The 17,635-nt window shown below is 39.2% G+C and overlaps 2 protein-coding genes across 2 annotated transcripts in view; both read right to left on the bottom strand.

Annotated features, from left to right (window-relative positions):
- Positions 1–4,599: 4,599 nt before the first annotated feature.
- SARC_06614 (hypothetical protein) lies at positions 4,600–14,815 on the bottom strand (the record flags this gene model as incomplete). The annotated part of the gene is made up of 12 exons (XM_014299481.1): positions 4,600–6,084; positions 7,372–7,456; positions 8,124–8,227; positions 8,655–8,793; positions 9,203–9,348; positions 10,739–10,821; positions 11,425–11,554; positions 12,391–12,473; positions 12,869–12,917; positions 13,513–13,578; positions 13,857–13,983; positions 14,661–14,815. The coding sequence occupies 12 exons, from the start codon at positions 14,813–14,815 to the stop codon at positions 6,049–6,051; spliced, it is 1,203 nt and encodes a 400-aa protein (XP_014154956.1). The 3' UTR covers positions 4,600–6,048.
- Positions 14,816–15,033: 218 nt separating this feature from the next.
- SARC_06613 (hypothetical protein) overlaps positions 15,034–17,635 on the bottom strand; it is a gene marked incomplete at both ends in the record, with an annotated part of 3,665 nt that continues 1,063 nt past the window's right edge. Inside the window, 5 exons of the mRNA XM_014299480.1 lie at positions 15,034–15,152; positions 15,444–15,535; positions 15,778–16,001; positions 16,729–17,174; positions 17,340–17,456. Coding sequence (XP_014154955.1) covers positions 15,034–15,152; positions 15,444–15,535; positions 15,778–16,001; positions 16,729–17,174; positions 17,340–17,456 — 998 coding nt within the window. The remainder of the gene's footprint in view (positions 15,153–15,443; positions 15,536–15,777; positions 16,002–16,728; positions 17,175–17,339; positions 17,457–17,635) is intronic.

The following is a 17,635-nucleotide window of genomic DNA, read 5'->3' as shown; positions in this document are numbered from 1 at the left end:
ACATACATACATACATACATACATACATACATACATACATACATACATACATACATACATACATACATACATACATACATACATACATACATACATACATACATACATACATACATACATACATACATGCATACATACATACATACATACATACATACATACATACATACATACATACAGACAGACATACATACACAAACACTGCATAAATACAATCGGAACAAAATATATATAGAAATGCTTGACTACATTTTTTTTTAACTGACGTCCCTCGGATGAACTCCATCCGGAACAGAATACGCCTTAAAGTTTTTAGTAAAAAATATATTAAAATTTCCCGACGATATATGTTTTTATATAGAAGACTATCCGATAGGCCCCCCTCAGAAATTTAAAAATGGCCGGCGTCCGCATACCGTGCTTAAGCCTTATATTTTAAGGCTACCGCCTAGTCGCCTACTGGGACGTCCGTCGAGCGCGCGACTCTCAGGCGAGAGAGTGGTGACTGGCGAATGGCGTCTAGCAACTGGTAGTCTGATAGGCTCAGATAAATACTCAGATACTGATAGGTTGTCGTTGAAGGCTCAGATAACTGATAACTGATAACTGATAACAAGAAAGACACCGAGACAGATCACTGATCAGTGTCACGGAGACACAGATCAACACAGATCAATTATTAATTTTTAGATAAACCACTCAGAACCGTCGGCGTCAAGTTGTCAAAGGCTCAAGTAAAATATTGTTATGTTGATATTTATTTGGTACCAATATTGAATATTCTAAAAATAAAAAAGGGCATCTCTGGTCACTGTCAGACAGCGACAAGTCACTGAGTGACACTGACAATCTGACTGATCAGTCACTTTCACTCATAAATATTTATTTATTTACACTTTCATTTTTTATTTTTTTTAAATACTGCCCACTGCCCCCACTGCTCTCTCGCCCCCCCCGATCTATTTTTTCTGTTTTGTCTTGAAATTCCTCATGCAAGACATAATAGACTTGTACATAGACAATACACATTTTTTAAGCTGTGTATGCGTAGACCGTATAGTGTATGGAATCTCCAAGTACTGAAGCTGAACTGGATTAAGCATTTTTTTTAATGGTCGGCGCTAGTGCTATGTAATAGTACGAAGGTGTGACAATATCAAGGGGCGAGTAAAAGCGCTACATTCTCACGCGCTGTGATTTTACTATTATTAATTAATATGAACTCTTAAAACATATCTCCTCGTAGTGCAGGTTTTTATAAGCTGGCATGTGCCCACTTGAAGAAAGGGTATACGAGCCATGATTTTAATTAACCAACACATATCATGTAGTTGTACGTGTATGCGCCGACAATAGGAGTCCTCATCCAACCGTAGTTCTAGGGTGATATTCTGTTCTAACCTTCCGTATGGTTTCGATAGTACAGGCATGGTACAGTTCTCGTTGTACGATAACTGGAAGTTCGCACACATTGTCTCATAATACCGCGCACGAAATATCAGATTGTCAGCAACGTCATACGCTATACAATACCCTCGCCGGAACCACTCTGCTTTTATAGTAACCCCTTTGTAGATGTGTATTGAAATTTACCATTGTAAACATTCGGTAGACTTGATTTGCCATCTGAATGACTAGAGGTGTTTAGAACCAATACAAATCAAGAAGTTTTCGGTCGTACTTAAAAGCGCATACATCGGCAGCTCGCGAGGATTTATGTCACAACTTCTCAACTCGAGAGCGACTCTCTGGTATTGATAGTAGCATCCGAATAAAGCTATAGTGTCAGAGTCGTGTCTAGCCTGTATTTTTTGCCCTGATTAAAACAGTACAGAATGACGATATTGTATACGTCTGTTTATATCCAGAGACATATGGTGCCTTGCCTGCTTTCGTTGCGCCACCTGCCACTCTCGAAATCCCTCGGGGGTCGATTTGGATTTGGACTTGGACTCCTCGTTGTCATGTAGTATGAAGATGAGGACGACCATGCAAACTACTACGAGCCCTAAGGTTGTTTCTCTTTTCATCTTGTTCGGAGTGATCAGTGGCGCGACTATTTGTGATTCAATTGGGATCGGCCATTTATAGAAACTATGCTTTTCATTTTTCAAACATCAGGTCTAATCGCAGTGTGCTGCAGGGTACACCTCGAACCCTTCAGAGTGCTTGAATATTCGACCGGGCGTTGTTGGGATACGAGGTGTTGTTGTGGGGTAGATTGGCGAACGTTCTAGCTCAAACAGGCGTATGGTTCCACGTCATACAAAATCGCAAGTAAATATTTGCATCACATCGTCACAACTCGTATATATTTAGCCCTCTCAGTCAGTCTCACTGTCTCTTCTCAGTCTCTCTCTCTATAGGGCGTAGGCCATTTTGAATTTTTTTTTTCACAAAAACAAAATAGAACTCGAAAAAGAATCTGTCTCAAACTCTCAACATTCAACATTGTCGTCACGAATTCATGATTCACGCCTCACAGGCTTTTAATACACTGTGACTTCACACTTGGATTTGACACTTCACACTTCAGTGACTTTACACTCCAGCCCACTGGATTTTGTTGCGATCAAATATTTCATTAAAAATATCTCTCGACCTGTATAGTCTTCTAAAAATTGAACACTCTTGACCCGAAAATTGCTTTTTGACCGCAACATCTCCAGAAGGCTGTGAGAACGTTCGCCAATTTCCCCCACATTCACAGCAACGTGCTGTATCCTAACAACGTCTGGTCGAATATTCAAGACACTCTGAATGATCAGAGATGTACCCTGCGGCCTGCAATGACACTTGATGTTTGAAAAATAAAAATCTTAGTTTCCATAAATGGCCTTGCGATCCCGGTTGGATCACAAATAGTCGCGCCACTGACTACTCCGAACAAAATGAAAAAACAAATCGAAACGTCGTTAGGACTCGTAATTTTTGGCCTTGCGAATATGGTGAAAAGAGAAACAACATTAAAACTCGTAGTAGTGTGCATAGTCGTCTTCGTCTTCATGGAGTCCCAACCCAAATCGATCCACGAGAGCTTACGAGAGTGGCAGTCGGTGAAGCGAATACAAACAAAGGCGTAATGCTCCAATACTTAAACGTATCTCCCTGTAGCAAATGACGTGTACCGTCTCATCATTCTGGGCTGTTACGATCGAGACAGATGATGCAGACTAGAAACACGTCTTTGAACAAGTTTTAGAGAGCACTGTAGCTTCGTCCACATCGGAATGTTACTGTACATCCCAGAGATAGGTTACACTGCAATTGTAAAGTTGTGAATTTAAATCCCCTCGAGCTACCAACGAAGGTATGCCTTAAGTATGGTCGATAGTTTTTAGCCAGACAGTGGATTAGATCTACTGCAATGGTTGCTCAGATGGTGTTTCAAATCTACGGAACGTTAACAATGGTGAATACTCGATACACATCCACCCAAGGGTTACTATAAATCAGAGTAGTTCCGGTGAGGGCATTGTATAGCGTTGACTGTACAATATACAGGATACGGCATACCACATTGCTGACTATCTGGTATTTTGCGAGCGGTATAATACGAGGCAATGTGCGTGAACTAGTGATTATCGCACAACCAGCAATACACTGTGTCTAATCTAGCAGCCCTGTAATTCATAGTCACAACAGATCAAAATCATATGGAGTGCGTTGGAAAACCCTATCTATAATCTCCCAGAACCACGATTTTAGAAACACTCCTATTATCGGCACATACCTGTAAAATTACATTAAGCACTGGATTTAATATAAATTATGGCTTGTATATTCCATCTTATATAAGTGGGTACACACCAGGTAATAAATCAACTGTGAACGACAGTATACAGCAACAACTCATTTTAAATTATACTACAAAAATCACGGCGAGTGGGAATTCTCCTTTAACTCACCTTTTGCTGATAGAACACATCTATACAACTACATAGCGCTGGTGTGCAGGCCGGTGGAAGATATGCCTGGGGAAATTCAGCATGCATGACTTAAACAATGTGCGCTGTCTATGTACAAGCGTAAACGTGAACAAGTAGAAAGCGAGATCGCCTGCACTTAGCCTTCACGTGACATGAAGATCGTTTCTCGCACATTGGTGTCCAAGCCGCCATGAAGAATTGTCGTTAGGATTGTGTATTGCATCGAGTATGCCTCTTGTCATGAACTATTGCTTGTATTGTGCTTTCATTTTAAACACATCCTCTGACGTGTTATTGTTGGATTGATGGTCGCATATTGGCCTACAAACCTGCGCTATCTTTGATTTCTATCGCGCAGATTGCTCTAGAAGACTACACACAAACACTTAATACCTATTCCTCGCATTGTGTATATATGGGTGAAGTAATTTGTTGTTAAAGCTGTTATTATTGCTCTGCGTCAGCATGTTTTACATGACTGTGTAAACGTGAAGGAACATGCCTTGATTATATGTATATTGAAAATACAAAATAATTTTTAAATGCATCAGGCAGGTACGTATTCATGCAATTCTATTTACAAATTGTATCTCGAGAGTGACTCGAGAGGAGAATACAAAAGCTAAATAATCTAGCGAATGTACATATGGTCAAGCTAAATCTAGGGTGTGCACATATGATTTTATAAAAGCTGAATCTAAGGTATATATTTACATCTGATCAAGTAGAATTGTTTCTCTCTCTCGCTCTACTTTAAAAAAAACAAAAACAAAAACAAAGTATCGCTAGGCAATGAGTGTCGTGTATTGAGGTGTTAGATATAATACACCATGCGACGACCAGAATGTCAATTGCCACTCCTTCAATCTGATATAGGCAGTTTATAGGCACGCTTGTGGCTTGATGCAAACCTTTGTTTGATCCATTTGACGTGTTCTGATTGGTCTAAACTCTTAAAATCACACATCTTATTGGCCACTTGTCGTTCCTACGTGGCGACGTAGGCTGTGCTGTTGGGTGAGATATACGCTTTGATCAAGGCCCTTACTGTAGCTACGTACAGAAATTGAGTCGCGAACAAGTTATACCGCTCGCTGTTTCACCAGTAAGATCCGCTCCAAAGAATACGGGATCAGCTCAACAGACCGCGTTACTAACCTTTTAAATAACCCATTCCAACAATGGCATAGTGCTCCACTGGTTTGGCACTGTCCATCACCCCGCAGTTACCATCCAGTACTACTGTCAGTGCATCTAAAGCAAGCATTGCAGTATACCCACACACCGCCGCCGCAGTAGGTAGGGATAGGTGGAAAGCTTGGTAGGTAGGAAATCTTGGTAGGTAGGACAGTAGGCACTGCTTAGTCCAACCCGTGCGCGATTAGACCACCCCACAGCTCCATGCACAAGCGATTGCTCGAGTTCGCCAGCACACGTACGATGGATGTTTCAGATAACTGGAAGCGTCCGCCGGCAAGTACACCGATGTTACCTTTGTCGCGCTTTCAAGCTCGTAAACCTGGTGCAGTCTAGGTGCAGGCCAAACCAGGTTCAGACCCAGCACAGCGTGAAGGGAGGAGCATGATACGTGTGATTCTTAATAGTCTACACACAACTATAGCGTAACACACCCCGTTGCCTGGCAACGGATAGTGCCCTACAATTGCATTGGTGACCAGTCCTCAATGGTCCCAGGGTGCACCGGATAGGTGCATCGACCATACAACTGTAGCGTGCACACACAGCACTGGCCTACAGCAGGTGTGCTTCAGTCATTGACTACCATGTGTGCGTAGTACTGTTGTCGTGGTTACAGTACTCTGTGTTGTATGTGTTGTATGTACCCATTTCGTAAGCCCTGACAGGTACTTCTTAGCGCCTCTATCCCTACCTACCTGCCACACTCTCCTAAATAGTGCGGACGACCTAAACCACCTGCTCCACTCGGATAACTACACACAGCTACTTAGAACTACCTACATAGCCCGGCTCACTTCTTGTATGTCGTACGTAGCATGGCTTGGCTAGATACTATGATAGTGTGAATCTGTTGTGGCGGTGGGGTTTCACGTCTATGCCTACAGCCTTAGGACTGCTGTATGGGATTCGGTCGAGCTGTCTATCCCGCGTCTGCCGATTCGCTGTCGGCCAGATCCTACGGTTGCAATGGTAAAAGTGATGTCAAAGTGAGACACTCGTGAATACAAGAACAACAACAAAAAAGCTGGCCGGCTCTCGTGAGTAAATCTGGAGCGCATGCGGACAAAACCCCCCCCCATATTTGGATATAGTAAAACCGTATTTGGATATAGTAAAACCCTGTGAATGTGCACGCAGAGCTCACACGCTCGTGGTAAACGATAGTTGCACTGAGCATACCTCATGCGCATATGTTCGACTCTGGATGAGAATGTCAGAAAGACTAAAACTCGGTCGAAATCAGAAAGACTAAAGCTCGGTTGTGTACAGAAAGACTAAAACTCGGTAGGGAACAGAAAGACTGAAACTCGGTTGTGTACAGAAATATTGAACTCGGTAGTGTACAGAAACACTAAAACTCGGTAGTGTATATGGCTGGATGGATAGTACAATCAATGGCGGACTTGCGATCAAGTAAGATATAGAGACGCAACCCTATATCAGCAATCGATAAAACAATTGAATATACGCCTGGACATGTATTACCTTGAACTGCCATTGTGTGTCTTTGCACATGTGCACCTACATATGTGGATTATATATATATATATATATTGGATGAACATACGAATCCGTCTATGATTGAGATAAATTAAGTATATTTACCCATGTTCGTACACGCACACGCACATATATATATATATAAATATAAAGAAAAATATAGATATATGGACATCATATATATAAATATAAAGACAAATATAGATATATGGATATCATATATACACATACATACATACGTACTTACATTTATACACACACACACACATATATATATATATATCTATACATTTATATATATATATATATACATACATATAGATTATATTGATTCTAATATATATATATATATACATACATATATATCTATACATATATTCAAGTAATAGAACATAGTATATATATATATATATATACATATATTCAAGTAATGAACAGAGTACATACCGGTGAGTGCGACTGGCATATATTCAAGTAATGAACCGAGTACATACCGGTGAGTGCGACTGGCATATATTCGAGTAATGAACAGAGTACATACCGGTGAGTGCGACTGGTATATATATATATAAATATTTATATATCAATATATATAAATACATATATATATACATACATACCTACATACATATATAAATATATCCTTATAGCTATATATATATATATATGCATATACATATATTCAAGTAATGAACAGTATATATATATATATATATATTCAAGTAATGAACAGAGTACATACCGGTGAGTGTGACTGGCTAATGCGGTGCCGACAGAGAATCCTGTGATTGGCTCTAGCAGCATCGTCACGACGCATAACTATGACACTGCAAACAGAAAATGTCAATTTGATATTAAAATTAAACGTCACGATTGCATATTGTTTCTGCCAATTTTGATACATATTTGTACTATTCCAACTGGCAGAAATACCATATACTCAGACATCTAGTGGCCGTAGATGCGAATTAATTCCCGATTTCACAATTTGAGTGCATATGGATATCATTTCCCGATTTCACAGTTTGAGTACATCTGGATATACATTCCCGATTTCACAGTTTGAGTACACATGAATATCAGTTCCCGATTTTACAGTTTGAGTACACATGAATATCAGTTCCCGATTTCATAGTTGAAGTAGGCATGGATAAGATCAGATATGATACTTTCGCATGCATACAGTAGATGCATAGAACTGTTGCTGGCTGCCCCATACGCTCACTCCTACGGCGAGACATAGATCACTACACACTACAAGTATCGCCAATCCCACAGTGTAGCAATGCAAAGTACGCACACACAATCATAGATCACAGATACGGTTACTATCAAACAACATTGCTTGTATACATGTACCCACCACAGACACAGCTCATATGAACAGACCGCAGATACCTAGACGCTTGTACACATACCACGAGAATGGTAATAGACATGTACACATATAGTTCATTTTATAGATTCAAAATACTAACAAATATGTACACATACAGCTCGTTTTCCAAATCCAGGCGCAGAAACTCGTCGGTGCAACCCAGCATTTTGTTCTTCAGATCTGCCAGATTGTTTATCTTTTCACCGTTGAATCGAAGCACCTACAAACGGTAAAGGAGGAATTAAGAGTAGATTAGATCTCGCATTCAGGGTAGATGAGACTCTCATCTAAGCTCATTCACCCACATTGATGCCTTGTAATGCTCGATCGCTGTACTCAGCTGTCTGAGGCACTCACAACTCAATTAAAACGTACACGCAGAAACAATCATACATATACCTAATCCAAGCCCCACGCCAAATCCTGCGCACAAAACTCAAATACAGACGTGGAAATAAACATATACAGACCCGCTATTAGTGTACAAAACGTATACCTACACATCAATTTATGTACAAATGTATACCTACTCATCAATTTATGTACAAAACGTATACCTACACATCAAACACATCAATTTATCTAAAAAACGTATACACATACATCGATTTGTGTACAAAACATATACCTACACATCAAGCACTTGCCTGTGACTGGGCCATGGACTGGTACTGGAAGTTAATCTCGTCCACTAACACCATGCTCAGCACCACCACCTGTTCGTTGGGCAGCTTAGCCACGCCACTGATCGCACACTGCGACAGTTTCCGAGGCGAGGCATTGTACCTACAGGTGTTTGGATGAAAGTGTCTGTGAGTGCGTTCAGGTGAGGTGTGTGTGTGTATATATACATTTACATATATTTTAAATGTACGTATATTTATCTATATTTCACCTGTGCGTGGTTGGCTTTGAATGTGCAGAGATACGTTCGTTTGTAGGTGTCTTAGAGCGTCAGTGTGTGCACGGTACGCAGTTTTTGGTTTGTACATGGGAGTGTTCGAATATAAAACTACTCGTTCCGGTTAGAATGCGATATATATATATATATATATATTGTACATATGTACAATACACAGACACCAAAATATATATGCATACATAAATACATACAAACATGCAAATATACATACATACATACAAACACACACACACATATATATATTTACATACATACGTTTATAAGTGAACATACCAGTCGTCGCCCCATTCCATAAGGTATGGCTGCACCAGAGGGATGAAGGTGAGTCCTGCGTGGATGAAGTAGGAGGGTGCCTTGTCGTACTCGTAGGCAGGCACGAGCGGTGCAAACTGGTTCAGTTGCACCTCCATGTTGCTTAGCTGGACCACACCCAGAATAAGAATAAAGGTGCAAGGGTAGATGTGGGATAAGAGAAGGACAAGAACAACGGGGGAGGAACTTGAGATGTGTAACGTATATAGTAAACTGACTGCAACAGTGGCCACGGAATCGTATGCCCTGAGTCGTGGAAATTGGTATAGTATAGTATAGTACGGTACAGTACAGTATAGTACAATACAGTACAGTACAGTACAGTATAGCATAGTTTAGTATAATACGGTACAGTATAGTACAATACAATACAGTATAGTACAATACAGTACAGTACAGTATAGTACGGTACAGTATAGTATAATACAGTACAGTATAGTATAGTACGGTACAGTATCGTACAATACAGAACAGTATAGTACAATACAATACAGTACAGTATAGTATAGTTTAGTATAGTACAATACAGTACAGTATAGTACAATACAGTACTACAGTACAGTACAATACAGTACAGTATAGTACAATACAGTATAGTGTAGTATAGCATAGTATAGTATTGTAAATATATGTGTACATGTATTGTGCAGATTACTATGGTAGATGCATATTCTTAGCTCATATATTTACAACCCAATTCAAAATATACCCACTATCCAATCAGAACTTATCTATCATCCTGTTAAAAATATACCAACTAACCAATCAAACAACACAACTACCGTCCAATCAGAATACAACTACTATCCAATCAGAATATATTTGCTGTCCCACAGGGATTGCAAGCGGCGTTCTATACTTACACACACTACGAAGCACTGATGAATCTAAAACAATCGCAATTGACTATGTATTGTGCGGGCTAGTGTCAGCTCTTGGCCGTCATATTTGCATGTGATCATGTGCTGCTATATACTATAATATATATATATATACATATATATACTATAAATACTAGAGCTATATACATATATATAGGGCGTATATATATATATATATAAATGTGATTATTTGCATGCCGTTAATGTATATACAAAGATATTGCCCACATGCTCATTTTTTTGTGTGTTTTCGTATCTGCATGCTGTAGCAAGGTGAAATTGATTCGACCACTTACATGCAAGGTAAATTTATGTATTGCAATCAATGCAATACTGTATGTGTAGTTCTGCGTCGAAATCCTGTCAAGTGCCGGCATATGCCCACGCCCACAAACACACACACATATATATGTATGTTTGTGCGTATGGATGGATAGATATACAAATTCATGTATGCATTTATGTATGTATGTATGTAAGGCATATATATATATATATATATACCTATACATGTATAAGTATATAGACATACACACGCAAGCTAACGTACCCATCCTCTCTCACATGCATATAGGCATACACGATCAAAGAAGCAAGCACCCTCTCTCGCACACACCTCATTGTCCCTCCAGACCTGCAGCTTCACATTGTCAGAAACGTATTTGTTGATCAGAAGATAGTCGAAGATGATGCGCTCTCCTGTGTAAATAAAATAGACAAGTGAGTGTAACAGACAAGTGAGTGTAATAGACAAGTGAGTGAGTGTAATAGTCAAGTGAGTGATATAGACAAGTGAGTCGGCTGAGTACAAGACAGCACAGACATAGTCATGAAGTATGCGTAACACAAGACACCATATACATTTTATGAAGTATGAGTGAAACAAGACATCACATACATAGTCGAGAGGACACATAGACGGTATTGAACACAAAAACTAAAACCCTACTGCGGGTGAATGGACAGAAGGTCTACTGAGTGTCACGTATGCGTTAATGATATGAACCAGTCTCGCCGAGGCGAACGATCTCACGCGGGGGACATGCACGCGGTCTGCGATGGGTCGTATGGTGACGTATAGGGTTCGGTATGTCGTATAAATCTAGCTACACAGTCACATTTGTCGTATATTGTTCGGTATGTCGTATAGATATAACTACACTGTCACAATTGTCGTATTTTTTTCGGTATGTCGTATACATCTACCTACACGGTCACATTTGTCGTATATATACATCTAAGCGGTCACATTCGTCGCATATTGCGTATTCGTTGTACAAGGTCACATCGTGGCGTACATACTGTGTCGGAACGGAATTGTGCCATCGCTGGCCAATGGGATCCCGTCGATAGAGAAAATGACGTCATCTTTTTTAAGCACTTCCGCTGCGTTGGACATGGGCAGGATCCTGGTTACCAGAATACCACCATCCTGTCAGGTGAGAGATGTACAGGTAACACTTTCAGCAAAGATGTGTATGTACGATATGGACAATGGTATATATAATCTCAACATGTAACACAATGAGTAAAAGAAATGTAAATATATATATCTGTATATATATATATTTATATACATATATACATACACATCCATGCATGTACATACATACATGCACATACATACATATATACATACACACACATATAATATATATATATATATATAGACAAATAGATAGATATGCATACATACATAGATACATATATATATGTATATATATACACATACACATATATATATAATATATATATACACATAGACAAGTAGATAGATAGATGCGCATACATACATATATATATACACATATTACACATTCATAAATATACGTATATAAATATATATATATTTATATATATACATCTATATTTATATATATATATATATATACAATATATATATATAGTAAATATGTATATCCATATATTTTGTACACGTACATAAAAACACACACGCCCACTCACACACAGATATATATATATTTATATATATATATATACATATATAAGTTTATACATATATATATATATATATATATATATATAGATAGCTAGACAGGTAAAAATATATACACACATACATACATACTTGAATATGTAAATGTATATGTATATATACATAAGCACAGACATAGACATACACACACGCACGCACACAAACACATTATACACACACACATATATATATATATATTGCTGTATTGATCCATATCGTAGACGCATGAATACACATACCTACACCTATGTTCTCAAGTGACAACTACATACCATGCCCTGTTCAGGTAGTCCGAGGTATCGTCTCATCCCCGTGTTCTCCAAGCCTTGTGCAAAGAAACCAAACCTACAGAATCCTGGTGCATACATTTGTGGTATAATTTATGCACCAAATTGATATCACATGTATATATGTATATCTACATATATATATATATATATATAAACACACACAGACATATATATATATATAAATAAATAAATGTACACAATCAGACGAGAACATGTGCGTGCTTCGAGTAATTGTCCATATTTTCCTTGTTTTTAATCGCATGCCCAGCAAATAGACACCCAACGCCACTCCCCACAACGAATCTGAGATACTTTTCCAGAAGCCCGAAACGAAGACAGCTCCAACCCTCAAACAACTAACCGAACACACACTTCAGGTGCAGCACTTTAAAGTCAAACGCGTACCACTGGAGAGGCAAACGCATGGTAAATACGTGCTGAACGCGTGTTATGGACTCACCAGTGTATTTGCCGTGCCTCTCAATGTCATTCAGGAAGTGTTGGATTATCTGATTGGGAATACAGAGAGAGATTCACGGATACCATATTAGTACAGTAGGTAGGTATTAACGTCTGGGTCCTGTGTATGTAATACATTTCCCTTTTTTGAACAATGCGAGTGTCTCGAATCTGTCTACGAATAGAGTACCGTTCTAAATCTTCTGAGTATTCTATTAATAGAACAATCTTCCGAGTATTCTATTAATAAAACAATCTTCCGAGTATTCCATTAATAGAACAATGTTCTTAGTATTCTACTAATAGAACAATCTTCCGAGTACTCTTTAATAGAACAATCTTTGAGTATTCTATTAATAGAACAATCTTCAGAGTATTCTATTAATAGAACAATCTTCTGAGTATTGGGCATCGTTCGTCGTCGACGGCTGGCTAGTCGTCAGAAGCGATCTAAATATAGACACGCCTAACTGTAGGTATAATACAACCCTACTGATGATTTAGTGTTGCAATAGTAATGCGACTCAGTACGAGAGGAACCGTAGCACTAAGCAATCGGAGCGCAATGGGGTGATTGTCTTCTGGAATACACGGAAGATAAAAGTGCGGTACTGAAAGAGCGTGTGAACGCGTTAAACGACTCACCGGAACGGGAATGACGTAGCCGATGTTCTCTGCGCCTGGGAGATGCTGAAAAGCCACCCCCACAACCTGCACAGACACACGCAAAGGTACCAGAATATCAGACGAATGACGATACAGCATCGGCAGAAGCAGTTTGCAGCAGCACAAGGCACGGTCTATATATAAGCATATATTTATATATGTACGCATATGTATATACGCATATGTATATTCGCATACATATATACGCATACACACTCGCACGTATATCTGTATACCCGCCTACATGCAAATGATCTGCCACGCACGTAGGATGCAACCTGGATGTCTTTGCACATGCGCAACGTTGCCGGGAATTGACTCACCCGGTCTCCGAAGAAGGCCGGACCCCCTGAATTGCCGGGGTTGATTGCTGCGTCTATCTGAATGGCTAGTAGATTAGCAGCACCGTGCGTGTACTGTTGTAACTCTACGCGTGACACCACCCCGACGCTATAAATAGAACAAGGTGAGAGAACAAACGTATGTCGCTAAATATAGGTTCTTATATGGGTGTATGATGGTATATGCGAGGAATGGATGTGTAAAGGTCAGGGTAGATGAAGAAGAAGAACCGGAGGGGATGTTACGCCTTATGACAGGCCTGAAATGATCATTCTACCTACTCTGTGTGGAAGATGTAACGTACTAGTGATGTTCAACCACCAAAATACAAGACGACACCTATCGTCGTCTCCTTCCAATTCGGGACAAGTGCGGTTTAAGAAACGCGCACAAACCATAAAGTAAACACTAGAATATATATATATATATATATATGTAAATATATATATATATATATAACAATATATATATATAAATATATAACGTATATATACATATACAAACAGACATGTACATATAACAATATAACAAAATATAAATATTTATACACACACACACATATATTTATATATATACATACATATATGTAGATATATTTATACAAATAGATACATAAATGCATACACTCACTCCCACAAATATATATGCATATACATATATATACATACGCATATATATATATATATATATATATATTCATATTTATATGTATATATAAACACACGAACACACAAACACACACACACACAGATATATATATATATGTATAAATAAACATTCAATACCTGAGACTCACAGTATCCCCCCCTGCGGGATAGCCTACCACAGTAATTTTGTCCTGTAATTCAGGTAAGTCGCCCAATTCTAAATGGGGCAGGTCTTCCCAGAATTGATCGTCGTCGACAGTAAGTATGGCAAGGTCGCACTCGTGGCCTATCATTATGTGTATGTGTACCGAATCAGTATATATATATATATATATATATTACAATGTACGCGTGTATTGGAACGAACAGGCGCAACAAACTGCTGTCTACATCAATTCTAGTCAACCTCATAATAATTTAATACTAGAAGGATACAATTATTAATATATTACTATATTAATAAATACATATATATATAAATATATATAGATCATATGACATCAAACACCTTTTATGGAAACATGCCTGTGTGTTCACATTTCGCCGGGAACTTCTTGGGTGACCCATGCTTGCGTACCATAATGGAGGTTCCGTTAGCGATCACATGAGCATTAGTAAGGATGCGACGGCCTGTAACGGGATGAGGATTACAGATTAGTGAAGTGCGGGTGTGAAACTGAAGTCACAATTCTAATATGCCACACTAGTAGCATTGTGAATCTGGGACGTTCGCGTATGTATTGTGATCATAAGTGTTGGTTGGATGACCCTACCTACACACAGAGGACAGTACTACTGAAAATGGGTATCCCTATGCCCATAGGAGTCTCAGGAAGACCCTACCTACACACAGAGGACAGTATTACTGCAGATGGGTATCCCTATGCCAATAGGAGTCATAGGAAGACCCTACCTACACACAGAGGACAGTACTACTGAAAATATGTATGCCCGTAGGAGTGGTAGGGGGACCCTTGGGCGAGTCCTGAATGCGCAGTACTTTAGAACGCTTACTATGAGTGTTAAAGAATGATAACTAAGAGTGTCAAGATATTGCTAACTATGAGTGTTAAGATATGCCACACTTGGCTTGGATAGTAACTCTGAATCATATTTCGGACACAGGAAACATCGGCGATGACGTGAGCGTCCTCGAGGTCCTCGAGGAAACCGAGTATAAGTGTGGATGTGACACCATGTGATTTAGTTTTGTCAATTGAGGTGTTTCACATGTGAGCGTACACTGTATATACACCTTAGACCTTGGTTCCCTGCTGATTTAGCAACTGAGAAGTCCATAGGTGGATACATCTGATCCTGCTGATTTGCGTGCACAATCAATTGCAGCCTGTTACAGTGTTGGCCCAGATCAGTGGCAGAGCTTACTACCTTCTTCTTGTACACACAGACGATTGCAATAACCCATTGCCCGAGCTTCAGAGAAGCATATGCCATCCGCGCCATAGCTAAACGCTGGCACTATAACCTTCAAAGTAGAATCTAAATACTGTCAGACGGTATGTGATTGTGTGGGTGCACATACTGCTATGAATAGGCTCATACGCGTACATACAAACACTCGAGTACACCCTACGGTCCATTCAGGGTCAACTCAGTTGTTCACAGATACTAGACTACGCATATGGGTCCATCCCGTTTGTATGGATGGGTCACCATACTCGAGCATACAGTATAGCATGTCACAGGTATCATTGCACGAACGCACCCACCCATAGCCAGCACGCCACTGTGTGTGCGGAGGATTAACTTGTGACCAGTGAATCTACGACTATCGCAACAGCCTGCATCGAAGACGCCTGGGGGTGCTGTTGTACTGTAACTGAGAACGTGCAAGTCGCATACAAAGCGTACTAGCATGCATTGAAGTAACTGTTCTAGCATGCATTGAAGTAGCTGTTCTAGCATGCATTGAAGTAGCTGTTCTAGCATGCATTGAAGTAGCTATTCTAGCATACATTAAAGTAGCTGTTCTAGCATGCATTGAAGTAGCTTTTCTAGCATGCATTGAAGTAGCTGTTCTAGCATACATTGAAGTAGCTGTTCTAGCATACATTGAAGTAGCTGTTCTAGCATACATTGAAGTAGCTGTTCTAGGATATATTGAAGTAGCTTATACGACCTTCGCCCTTTCACATAAACTGCGCAATCGGATAGCGAGCACCAAAGCTTGGTTAACTAGGCTAACCATAGCTTGGTTAACTAGGTTTACTATAGCTTGGTTAACTAGGTTTACCATAGCTTGGTTAACTTGGTTTCCCATAGCTTGGTTAACTAAGTTTACCATAGCTTGGTTAACTAAGTTTACCATAGCTTGGTTAACTAGGCTTACCATAGCTTGGTTAACTAGGCTTACCATAGCTTGGTTAACTAAGTTTACCATAGCTTGGTTAACTAAGTTTACCATAGCTTGGTTAACTAAGTTTACCATAGCTTGATTAACTAGGCTTACCATAGCTTGGTTAACTAGGTTTACAATAGCTTGATCAATTAGGCTTACCATAGCTTGGTTAACTAGGCTTACCATAGCTTGGTTAACTAGGCTTACCAAAGCTTGGTTAACTAGGTTTACCATAGCTTGGTTAACTAGGTTTATCATGGCTTGATTAACTAGGCTTACCATAGCTTGGTTAACTAGGTTTACCATAGCTTATTTAATTAGGCTTACCATAGCTTGGTTAACTAGGCTTACCTTAGCTTGGTTAACTAGGCTTACCTTAGCTTGGTTAACTAGGCTTGGCTTCTTATCACACCATCGACTGACACACATCGGCCAACGACGCAGTGAAGTATACCTACCTTCGATCACAAACCCAGAGCCTGTAGACTCTCGCTGTGGCTTTACACTCCATGGCTGTATGTAGTTAGGGCTGACAGTCACCGCGAAAATCTTCACCACAGAGTCTAGGTATCGCTCTGGAAAAAACAAAAAGGGAGTAGACCGCCATCTGAGTTCAGAATTTATTCGAAGTTACATATTATATATATATATAGATAATGTATATATATATATATATATGTATATATATATATATATATATATATATATATAGTATATAATATATATATATATATATATATATATATATATATAT

This window comes from Sphaeroforma arctica, assembly GCF_001186125.1.
Source record: "Sphaeroforma arctica JP610 unplaced genomic scaffold supercont1.478, whole genome shotgun sequence".
Lineage (NCBI taxonomy): Eukaryota > Ichthyosporea > Ichthyophonida > Sphaeroforma > Sphaeroforma arctica.
Note: the sequence above shows the minus strand (reverse complement) of the source record. Positions and strands in the feature narration are given on the sequence as shown.